Source organism: Lottia gigantea (genome assembly GCF_000327385.1).
Source record: "Lottia gigantea unplaced genomic scaffold LOTGIsca_117, whole genome shotgun sequence".
NCBI classification, from domain to species: Eukaryota; Metazoa; Mollusca; class Gastropoda; family Lottiidae; genus Lottia; species Lottia gigantea.
In genome coordinates this window covers 336667-348747 of record NW_008707167.1, presented here as the reverse complement: position 1 = coordinate 348747, position 12081 = coordinate 336667, and the positions used below count along the sequence as shown (strand labels likewise).

The window sequence follows — 12081 nt, the reverse complement described above, 5'->3', positions numbered from 1 at the left end:
AACGATTTTTACGAAACATAAAAAATTCCACCTTAGCACAGATAGCAGCTAAAAACAGACTTTATGCCGAAGTACCTCCAGGTTTAAGAAGTGCTCCATGTTTGTCCAGTAGATGCAAAACATGTCCCTTTATATCAGAAACTCATTATTTTGTAAGCAACTCTACGAATAAAAGGTACCCGATCCAGGAACATCTAACATGTGAACATTCGAATGTAATATATTTAATTTCATGCAAGAAATGCCCCAAACAATATGTAGGAGAAACTAAGAATAATTTACGAACTCGCTTTAATGCTCATAGGTCAGACATCAAATTAAAGAAAGACAAGCCTGTTTCTAATCATTTCAACCTCGACGACCATTCAATAGACGATCTCACCCTAATCCCAATTGAGCGTATAGAAATTGACTTGCCCGAAGATGAAACTACCAAATTCCGTCAATCTAGGGAGGCCCATTGGATTGAGACATTGAATACAGCAAGACCTATAGGACTAAATATTCATCATAATGTAGGCATAGCACCCTTTGTTGTCCCGTTTAATACAACCAGCAATCGAGCAAGCAAGATAGTTCATGCCCACTATAAGAGCCTTCAAGAGAAATTCCCCCATGTCTATAAGCAGAAAATGATAGTTGCATATTCAAAAAATAAGAACTTAAATGATAATATTGTTCATAGTAAACTAAAAACAATCAGTACATAACAGATACTATACTTCTCGCCCATCGGGCGAGTTATTTCCTCCAATATCAAGACCCTTAATCCTAATTTCTAAATAAAGTGTCTGCTCCACCCTAGGCCTGTACATTTGGGAGAATCAAACCCTCCCTTCCCCGAAATTTAAAACCTTTTCCTTTCCTTTCTTCTAATCTCCTGTTTCGAAGTTCTCTTATTAGCTCTAATTCTTTCAACTCGTTAGATTGTTTCACTGTATCGCTTATACTCTTTCCCGCTTCAGCGATTGAGCCGACGGCTTTCGCTCCGGTTGAAAGCAGTGATTTGTTTTTTGAAACAAAGCTAGCTACTTTTGGAATTATTGTTTTACCTAGAGAAACTAATGAAGAAAAGATACCGTCGCCCGAATAATCTTCGAATCTGTGTTGTTCGTGTTTTAGAATTAAACTCATCCTATTTTTAAATGAATTAATTTAGTCTGTTTTTTATCCAAAAAGAGTTATCTCCCTTCTAGAAGTTTCTAGACTAAAAATAACATTACTTAAAACGAGGCTATTAAAAATGTTATGTTATTTTATATAAGGGTATTTTTAATATGCTTTTTTTGATGGAATGTAGGAAATTGATTGAAGGTGTTTTTAGTGTATGAAATGTAGGATGTTTTATGAAATGTAGGGTGTTTTGCTGTAAGAATTTATGAAATGTAGGGAATTTAGGTCTTTTTGGGAGCTTTCATATTGGTCGCATTTTCCCCATGAAATGAAATGGAATGGGGATTCCCCCTATGCGACCAATATTAAAGCTCTAGTACTACTCTTGAATATAGATCTGATTTTAGAGATAACAAGTTTATCTGTTATCTACCTTGAATATAGATCTGATTTTAGAGATAACAAGTTTATCTGTTACCTACCTTGAATATAGATCTGATTTTAGGGATAACAAGTTTATCTGTTATCTACCTTGAATATAGATCTGATTTTAGAGATAACAAGTTTATCTCTTACCTACCTTGAATATAGATCTGATTTTAGAGATAACAAGTTTATCTGTTACCTACCTTGAATATAGATCTGATTTTAGTGATAACAAGTTTATCTGTTACCTACCTTTTATTACTACAACCGTTTCTTACTTTCTGATATTTTTCGTCTAGTGATACTGCATGTATCTAGTGATACTGTATGTATCTATTGATACTGCATATATCTAGTGATACTGCACGTATCTAGTGATACTGCACGTATCTAGTAATACTGCATGTATCTAGTGACACTGCATGTATCTAGTGATACTGTATGTATCTAGTGATACTGCATGTATCTAGTAACACTGCATGTATCTAGTGATACTGCATGTATCTAGTGATACTGCATGTATCTAGTGATACTGTATGTATCTATTGATACTGCATATATCTAGTGTAACTGCACGTATCTAGTAATACTGCATGTATCTAGTGATACTGCATGTATCTAGTGATACTGCATGTATCTAGTGATACTGCATGTATCTAGTGATACTGTATGTATCTATTGATACTGCATATATCTAGTGATACTGCACGTATCTAGTAATACTGCATGTATCTAGTGATACTGCATGTATCTAGTGATATTGTATGTATCTAGTGATACTGTATGTATCTAGTAATACTGCATGTATCTAGTAACACTGCATGTATCTAATTATGAAAAATGTATCCAGCAATAGTAATCACCAATTGTTCAGTGATAAGTTTGCTTGTCGCCTGTTACCCATGATTTTATATGACTTAGTGTATTTATGAGTAAAATCTACTAAATGTGTTTTTATTGTTTCTGTAGACAGTAGTTGGTAAATATTCTAACTTTTCTTTCAATAAGATATATCTTACACCCCCTTCAATATAACAACCTAAATAATAAAATTGGATGGTAATAAATCATTATTTTTGTTTTCTTCTATACTTATGAGTGTTTTTGGTTTTTTGGTGCCTTTCTGTTTAAAATTTCAATTCGAGATAAAAGATTCAAAATATACTGTAATAATTAAAAATTGATTTGAATAAATCATCTGTGCAAATTTTAATTTTAATTTTCAGATTTGAATGAATTCAAGCTGAACTAGGCTTTAAAAAAATTTCACGAAAATAAAAATGAAATGAAATGTATTAAGGTGCATATATAGCACCCAAACGAGATAAAAAATATGACAAGTCATCAGTATCTGTATGTAACTTTAATAAGGATTTATTCTAATATTCCAGTCTGCGAATTGATATAATTTTCATAATACTATCTGTATGTACATACTGCATAATGTAATTTCATTATATGATAATATAACAATTATAACTTGGAAATTATTGTGTATGATTAAATACATTGGATATAAGAAAAACACTGAGTAAAATTTACACAAAGTGTTACTTTAGTTAGTTTAGACCACTTTTGTCCACTTTTGTCCACTCAAGGTGTTTTGGACATTACAGTTTTATTGACCGATTAAGACCACTCTGGACAAAACTTGCCAGCCCTGCTTTAAATTCATTTCTATTGACCCCTAATTTTATTTAGTAGAGTTCAAATCAATTAAACAATCAATGTTAAAATATTTCAACTATGAAGGCAAATTTGAAAACTGAATACTTCTTTATATTAATTGTATTCTCTTCAACTTGTAGTTCCTTTCACACATCTAGTCCAGAGACCAGGGAAAACTTCCTGAAACAAATAACTTAACGATTAAGAAACGTTGAACGTTAAAATAGTAAATGTCTTATGACTATAATTGACTCTTAGGGTGTGACTATACTATCAATAACCCTTCCATTTAACTTGTCACTTGACCCAATGTATAAGTCAGATTGCCAGATGAATTAAATCAAATACAGTGTACTCTGTGATACACCTGAGTATTCCGACATTCTGCGTAATTCGACATAAATGTAAATGATCACTTCAAATATTTTTTAGACCATTAATAAGAATTTGAAACTGCCCTCTCCACGTTCTTCCAATGGTTAAAATTATTGCATAAGAAGGTTAATATTCAGGACATGGTTAGCTTATTGAATACAATCCTTGACAGACGTCATAGATCATGTGAGAAAGTTACTTTCACTGAACAGAAATTCAAATAAAGAAGAGAAGAATTGTTTGAAAACCCTCAGTTACATTTAACTCAATGTATATCAGATATTCTAGGTGGTGGCCATGTATACCCATAAGTGACATTATTTAGTTAAATGTTTATGTTTGAGTGTTTAATGTCCTATATATCGCCCCTCTCATATAAAAAAAAACCGACTATAATGGCCCTATTCAACCACTTGTATTGAAAGTATGTTATATTAATGTGCCGGTTTTGTCACATGGTGCAGAATTGTAGGACGTAAAATTCCATTCAATTCATTTTTTTTTTAATTTCTTTCCAAAGATATTTTTGATGATATTAGTCACCTGATTATTTCACGTGATAAATTGACTGCATGGATAATCCCAAATTAATCACATGACACGGATACAATATACATATATATATATATTGTGAGTAGGTCTTTATAATATTATACAGTTGAAATTTGACGGATCTCGTATAATGTATACCTTTCGACTCTGGTAAGTTCATAAAAGTGGTAAATTTATTATTAAATTAGATTAACACAATAGAATTGAAATCTTTGAAATAATGGCCAGTAGGCTACGTGTGTTGGGAGGGGGGGTATGAAATAAATAATGACCAGTAGGCTAGAAGCCGAGACAAAACTATCCCCCCATGTGTGTGTGTTGGGATTTAATTATTATGATGACATACCAACCGTATCATACAAAATATTACAATAATATCAATATATGAATAACAGTTATCATTTCTATATAACATATCAATTTAGTAGCCTTTTATACTGTGAAGAAACTTTTTTACTATTCATACTAGCTATAGGACTGCATGAAGAGAGTTTCGAAATTTCTAAACTACCTCCGAGACTCACAATGAACTTCAAATTCATAAACTTAGTGAATAAAAGAAAAAATAGCACGAAACTTCAAGAAATTATTGAAAAAAAATTCGATAAATTCATAAAACAAGAAATTTTTGAAGAATACTTGATTTTTTCTTATCAAACAGAGATATGTTGTTTATTTATGACATGACACAAAGTCAATAAATTTATACTCGTGACAATTAATTATATTCCGTTGAAATACAACAACATAATACAATATATAGACACAGCTTTATGGAACAACAATCACTGGTTAATGTTTTAAGCAACGTTTCGACGTATTTCCCCCGCCGTCCTCAGGCACATAATGAGATGAAGTGATGGTGTTTTATGCAACGTTTCGACGTGTTTCCCCCGTCGTCCTCAGGCACATAATGAGAAGAAGTGATGGGCAAACTATATATACATTAATGCTTATTATTAAGAAGCATTTATCTCTCACAATTGCTAAATGCCATTCAAGAACATAATAAAAGGCCCTGAATATATTGATTGACTTGCAACAAAATAAATTCCTCTAGATCATTATGTCTATATTACCAGGCGGTTCTGTTGAAAGTTTGAATGTGATGTTATTTCAGGTTTGTGCTGTTGATAACAGTATTAGACTCAGTTGATTCTTACGGTTATTACAGAGAAGCTATCCCCAATGGAGAAAGTGTCCCACATCCATGTAAAAGTAATTATATTTGGAAAGGTGTTGGACATCGATTGGTAGAAGGAGGAAAATCTAGAAATCCTTTTGGTATGGATTTTGCCGCAGCTGAACATGTAAGCAACTCTAGTAATTTCCTTCAATAATAGTATACAGTCCGTACCTTCAGAGCTGTGTTAGTAAACATGACCGAGTCCACTACTATACAACGTTTACTCTTGATTTTGCCATTCTTTGGATGAAATTTTGATTAACGAAATTGTCTTGTTTGTACCGAATTTTATGATATTGAAACGATTTATGTGATTCTGTTTTTCTCTGATGCTTACTCTTTTAGAAACACCTGATGGTACTTCTCTTTAGAGTTCACTACTATATACAACTTTGGACAAGATTTTGATTAGGGTAATGTCGCTTGTATTGATTTTTATTATCTGTTAATCTGTCGTAGCATCTCAGTAGCATACTATTTACGACTCGTTTACCTTTAAATATTAATTGTAGAAATGGACTGCCGAATTGTGTAATAAAGATTCTGATGGTGATGGAATAACAAATGGACAAGAATTGGGAGATCCAGATTGTGTTTGGAGTAAAGATCAAATCCCCTCTCGTACTGTTAACTTATCACATCCTGGTCAGTAAAATTGTTCATAATTTTGATACTTCGTATTTTGTATATCAAATATGTCTTTTCGTTCGGGTGGGACAATAAACCGAGGCCCCGTATGCAAGTTAAAAATCGACTGGTGGAAAATGAAAAGAGCAGGCTAATGCCGCTGTCCTGGCAAGATGTCACTGGCAAGATGACACTACCACTTTTTATCCACATGGAAATCTGTGTACCGTGTTGTGTTGTTGAATCGTGTGTTAAGTCAACCACAAATGAATTGAAATTGTTTCCTGGTTATCAATATTTGGTTGAGTAAATAATGTCAGTGATTGGTCAAGTTTAAATGACATCGCTTCATGATGTAATTAGAATCAAGCTTTTAAAACCATACCACATAAAATAAATCTCAAACTTGGTCAATAAGACTATAAGTGTTGATATTCCTTAGTTGGACGTACCATGGTGGGTTCGTTTTGCCGCATTGCCCAAATTGCCGCATCGTGCGAAACAAATGGTCATTCCGGATTTTATCAGAAACCTTTAGTTTCGTTTTACAAGTCGTTTTTGTGCAGTTGGGCACGATGCAGCAAGTTGGGCAATGGGGCAAAACGAACGCACCGGACTTACCAGGTGCCATGACTGATAGTGTATATAATTATCACTATTTATAGGTGTCTGTAAACCATGGACTGATAGTTTATATAATTATCACTATTTCTAGGTGTCTGTAAACCATAGACTGATAGTGTATATAATTATCACTATTTCTAGGTGTCTGTAAACTATAGACTGATAGTGTATATAATTATCACTATTTCTAGGTGTCTGTGAACCATGGACTGATAGTGTATATAATTATCACTATTTCTAGGTGTCTGTGAACCATAGACTGATAGTGTATATAATTATCACTATTTCTAGGTGTCTGTGAGATAGTGTATATAATTATCACTATTTCTAGGTGTCTGTTAACCATGGACTGATAGTGTATATAATTATCACTATTTCTAGGTGTCTGTGAACCATGGACTGATAGTGTATATAATTATCACTATTTCTAGGTGTCTGTGAACCATGGACTGATAGTGTATATAATTATCACTATTTCTAGGTGTCTGTGAACCATGGACTGATAGTGTATATAATTATCACTATTTCTAGGTGTCTGTTAACCATGGACTGATAGTGTATATAATTATCACTATTTCTAGATGTCTGTTAACCATAGACTGATAGTGTATATAATTATCACTATTTCTAGATGTCTGTTAACCATGGACTGATAGTGTATATATTTATCACTATTTCTAGGTGTCTGTTAACCATGGACTGATAGTGTATATAATTATCACTATTTCTAGGTGTCTGTGAACCATAGGCTGATAGTGTATATAATTATCACTATTTCTAGGTGTCTGTAAACCATGGACTGATAGTGTATATAATTATCACTATTTCTAGGTGTCTGTGAACCATGGACTGATAGTGTATATAATTATCACTATTTCTAGGTGTCTGTAAACCATGGACTGATAGTGTATATAATTATCACTATTTCTAGGTGTCTGTGAACCATAGACTGATAGTGTATATAATTATCACTATTTCTAGGTGTCTGTAAACCATGGACTGATAGTGTATATAATTATCACTATTTCTAGGTGTCTGTGAACCATGGACTGATAGTGTATATAATTATCACTATTTCTAGGTGTCTGTAAACCATGGACTGATAGTGTATATAATTATCACTATTTCTAGGTGTCTGTGAACCATGGACTGATAGTGTATATAATTATCTCTATTTCTAGGTGTCTGTGAACCATGGACTGATAGTGTATATAATTATTACTATTTCTAGGTGTCTGTTAACCATGGACTAATAGTGTATATAATTATCCACTATTTCTAGGTGTCTGTTAACCATGGACTGATAGTGTATATAATTATCTCTATTTCTAGGTGTCTGTGAACCATGGACTGATAGTGTATATAATTATCACTATTTCTAGGTGTCTGTGAACCATAGACTGATAGTGTATATAATTATCACTATTTCTGGGTGTCTGTTAACCATGGACTGATAGTGTATATAATTATCACTATTTCTAGGTGTCTGTAAACCATGGACTGATAGTGTATATAATTATCACTATTTCTAGGTGTCTGTAAACCATGGACTGATAGTGTATATAATTATCACTATTTCTAGGTGTCTGTATACCATGGACTGATAGTGTATATAATTATCACTATTTCTAGGTGTCTGTTAACCATGGACTGATAGTGTATATAATTATCACTATTTCTAGAAGTCTGTTAACCATAGACTGATAGTGTATATAATTATCACTATTTCTAGATGTCTGTTAACCATGGACTGAAAGTGTATATAAATATCACTATTTCTAGGTGTCTGTATACCATAGACTGATAGTGTATATAATTATCACTATTTATAGGTGTCTGTGAACCATGGACTGATAGTGTATATAATTATCACTATTTCTAGGTGTCTGTTAACCATGGACTGATAGTGTATATAATTATCACTATTTCTAGGTGTCTGTAAACCATGGACTGATAGTGTATATAATCATTACTATTTCTAGGTGTCTGTTAACCATGGACTGATAGTGTATATAATTATCACTATTTCTAGGTGTCTGTTAACCATGGACTGATAGTGTATATAATTATCACTATTTCTAGCTGTCTGTGAACCATGGACTGATAGTGTGTATAATTATCACTATTTCTAGGTGTCTGTGAACCATGGACTGATAGTGTATATAATTATCACTATTTCTAGGTGTCTGTGAACCATAGACTGATAGTGCATATAATTTCCTCTATTTCTAGGTGTCTGTTAACCATGGACTGATAGTGTAAATAAATATCACTATTTCTAGATGTCTGTTAACCATAGACTGATAGTGTATATAATTATCACTATTTCTAGATGTCTGTTACTGATAGTGTATATAATTATCACTATTTCTAGGTGTCTGTAAACCATGGACTGATAGTGTATATAATTATCACTATTTCTGGGTGTCTGTATACCATAGACTGATAGTGTATATAATTATCACTATTTCTAGGTGTCTGTGAACCATGGACTGATAGTGTATATAATTATCACTATTTCTAGGTGTCTGTAAACCATGGACTGATAGTGTATATAATTATCACTATTTCTAGGTGTCTGTGAACTATAGACTGATAGTGTATATAATTATCACTATTTCTAGATGTCTGTGAACCATAGACTGATAGTGTATATAATTATCACTATTTCTGGGTGTCTGTTAACCATAGACTGATAGTTTATATACTTATCACTATTTCTGGGTGTCTGTAAACCATGGACTGATAGTGTATATAATTATCACTATTTCTAGGTGTCTGTAAACCATAGACTGATAGTGTATTTTATTATCACTATTTCTGGGTGTCTGTAAACCATGGACTGATAGTGTATATAATTATCACTATTTCTAGGTGTCTGTTAACCATAGGCTGATAGTTTATATAATTATGACTATTTCTAGGTGTCTGTGAACCATGGACTGATAGTTTATATAATTTCCACTATTTCTAGGTGTCTGTGAACCATGGACTGATTTTAAATGTAAAGATCAACTGAATTGGGTGGCTTCTACTTGTGAATTTGAAAAATTTACTTGTCCGGGAATAAATGACGTTGGTAAGTAATTGTATATTGTTTTAAGCGAACCTTTTTAATGTCGCGTTTAATGCAGTGTTTCCCCACCCAATTCAGTCTGGATATCCCGGAGCAAACATTTAATCCCCCCACCCTAATAAAAAAAAAGACATTCAAAACCTAAAGTTCACAATACTCCCCTGGTTTCCAGTCGGACTAGATTGTGGTTGTGGCTGTAACACACCCATCGACTGAAAAATATTCTCCAGGGGTCTTGAAACCATATAGTTCTCCCATTTGTACTTCAACAGTTGACCACACCCCTGACGCCATAGTTTCACACCCCCGGGTTGAAAACACTCCAGGTTGGAAACTAGTGCTTTCGTGAGTAAAAGTTGTTTAAATCATTTGAGCCATGAACAGTTTTGTTTTTTTAATTCAATATACTAGACATGAGTACTAATTCTATCAAGTTTTGAAGTTAATTCAGGTTAAAGTCCTTCATGTGTTTCTGACATTTTCAGAAGTAAAACAAAAGGAAATTCGATTCCCTATCACACCTGTACCTTCAAATGAGACCAGTTATATTTGTATGGAATTTGATTTGGATACAAGTGATGACTTTCATTTGATAGCAACTGAAGCATTGGTTAATAATTCCAATGTAATGCATCATGCTGTTTTGTTTGGCTGTGCTTCAGGTAAGTTACACGGGCAGGTATAAGACGGAACTATTGAAACGACAGGAGCTATTTACCATGAATAGGTAAGGAACAACATGAATAGCATTAAATCCATAATTTGATTTTGTCTTCCCCAAAATCTTGTCATTCCAATCCCCATTTAACAGGGTCTTTTTTTCTGACTCTGCACCAGCTGACAAGTGTCAAAATATTCATCAGAGGCTGGAATAGACGCAGATGTTTGGGACTATTATGTATGCAGATAGATACTATTGAACTTCTTGCAAACTGGTCCCCATTGGTAAAAGTTGATCAACTACAAAGTGACGAAGGAAAATTTGGGATTCATGATTGCATACAGCTCTATTTCAAATGTTATAATATATTCTATAGATGACCATGATATCAAAGATACGCCACATCAATGTGGAATGGTGGCCAGTGATGAATGTCAACAAATTATGAGTATCTGGGTGTTAGGGAGTGCTGGGCAATGTTTTCACGATAAAGTTGGATTTAGAATTGGAAATCAGGGTATAAAACGAGTCGCCCTGCAGGTGTGTACATGGATTCTCTTAAACATTATTTTATTTTCAATACCGTTTAAATAAAACCAAATTTTTACGATTTTCGTAACTTTCAGTTCTGTTCGTCCTAATAATAAATAACTGGTCAGATTTAGGTCCAATACATCAAAGTGACACTGGCAGTGTCCTGTCTACCATTCAGTTCGTGATATTAACAATCTGACAAGAATTCTGCCTTCTCCAGTGTGTACGAAATAAACTCGAGTCAATATCTCATATTAAATATTTTACTATTTTTATTATCCATTACTAATTTCACCAAAATTTATCCTAGAATGTGCCTTCTAGGGGGTTTGTGAGCAAGTTGTGCAAAGATAGGCCTTCTAAACTCTTAATAAGCAATGGTGGAATTGACTGTTTCGAAGTTTTTATACCTTTAAATATCTGTCAAGGTAAAGTTGTAGTTGTAGACCATAAACATTGGTTTAAAAAAGCTAAGCATGTAACTTAACTCTGTTTTTCAGTTTCATTGGAACAATCCTACTTTGCGGAATGATTATGTTGATTCTTCTGGTATGATTTTATATTATACTGCTAAAAAACGAGAAAACGATGCCGGAGTGTTGACAATTGGAGCCCAATATCTGCATATTCCACCATTTACTACTCGTGTTGAAGATACATCAGAATGTCCTGGTTCCTGCACTAAACATTTTATAACAGATAAAGTATATGTAGTTTCTGCTTTCAATCATATGCATTATCTTGGTGAGTTGTTTCACTTAATACTTGTTAAAATGAAATGAATGGAGTTTTACGTCCTACTCTTCTGCATCTAAGACGAGCAACGCCTTGCAATGAGCAAGTAGGGAAGCCAGGACAGTAGCATTAGCCAACTCTTTTTCGATTTCCAGCTGTTGTGCGATCATTAACGTCCTTCATACTTCGCTTTTTACTCCAATTTGAAGCAGCAATTACAGATACATAACTGATTGTATCAAAGAAAAAATATATCAATCTATTCTTTAGGACACAATGTTTCTGACATCATCACATTAATCTACAAATTAGAGGAGCATTATAGAATTTGAGAAATAAAATGAACATGAGAAATGTTTTGTGGCGCCGGAGACCTCACCTAATTATTTATATTATATAGTACAAAAAATAACTTCCTAAAAATTAACCATTTTGTTGAGCGAGATTATATCGTTTCGAATTTTCTATGATAATTCATTGGATATTTACAAAGGCAGCGATACA

At 33.2% G+C, this 12081-nt stretch overlaps 1 protein-coding gene across 1 annotated transcript in view; it reads left to right on the top strand.

The window, feature by feature from the left end:
• The first annotated feature begins 4244 nt into the window (after positions 1–4244).
• LOTGIDRAFT_237776 (hypothetical protein) overlaps positions 4245–12081 on the top strand; it is a 10286-nt gene continuing 2449 nt past the window's right edge. Inside the window, exons 1-7 of the mRNA XM_009047799.1 lie at positions 4245–4284; positions 5255–5444; positions 5833–5965; positions 9546–9650; positions 10133–10309; positions 10685–10848; positions 11343–11586. Of these exons, the coding sequence (XP_009046047.1) occupies positions 4265–4284; positions 5255–5444; positions 5833–5965; positions 9546–9650; positions 10133–10309; positions 10685–10848; positions 11343–11586 (1033 nt within the window). The 5' untranslated portion in view covers positions 4245–4264. The remainder of the gene's footprint in view (positions 4285–5254; positions 5445–5832; positions 5966–9545; positions 9651–10132; positions 10310–10684; positions 10849–11342; positions 11587–12081) is intronic.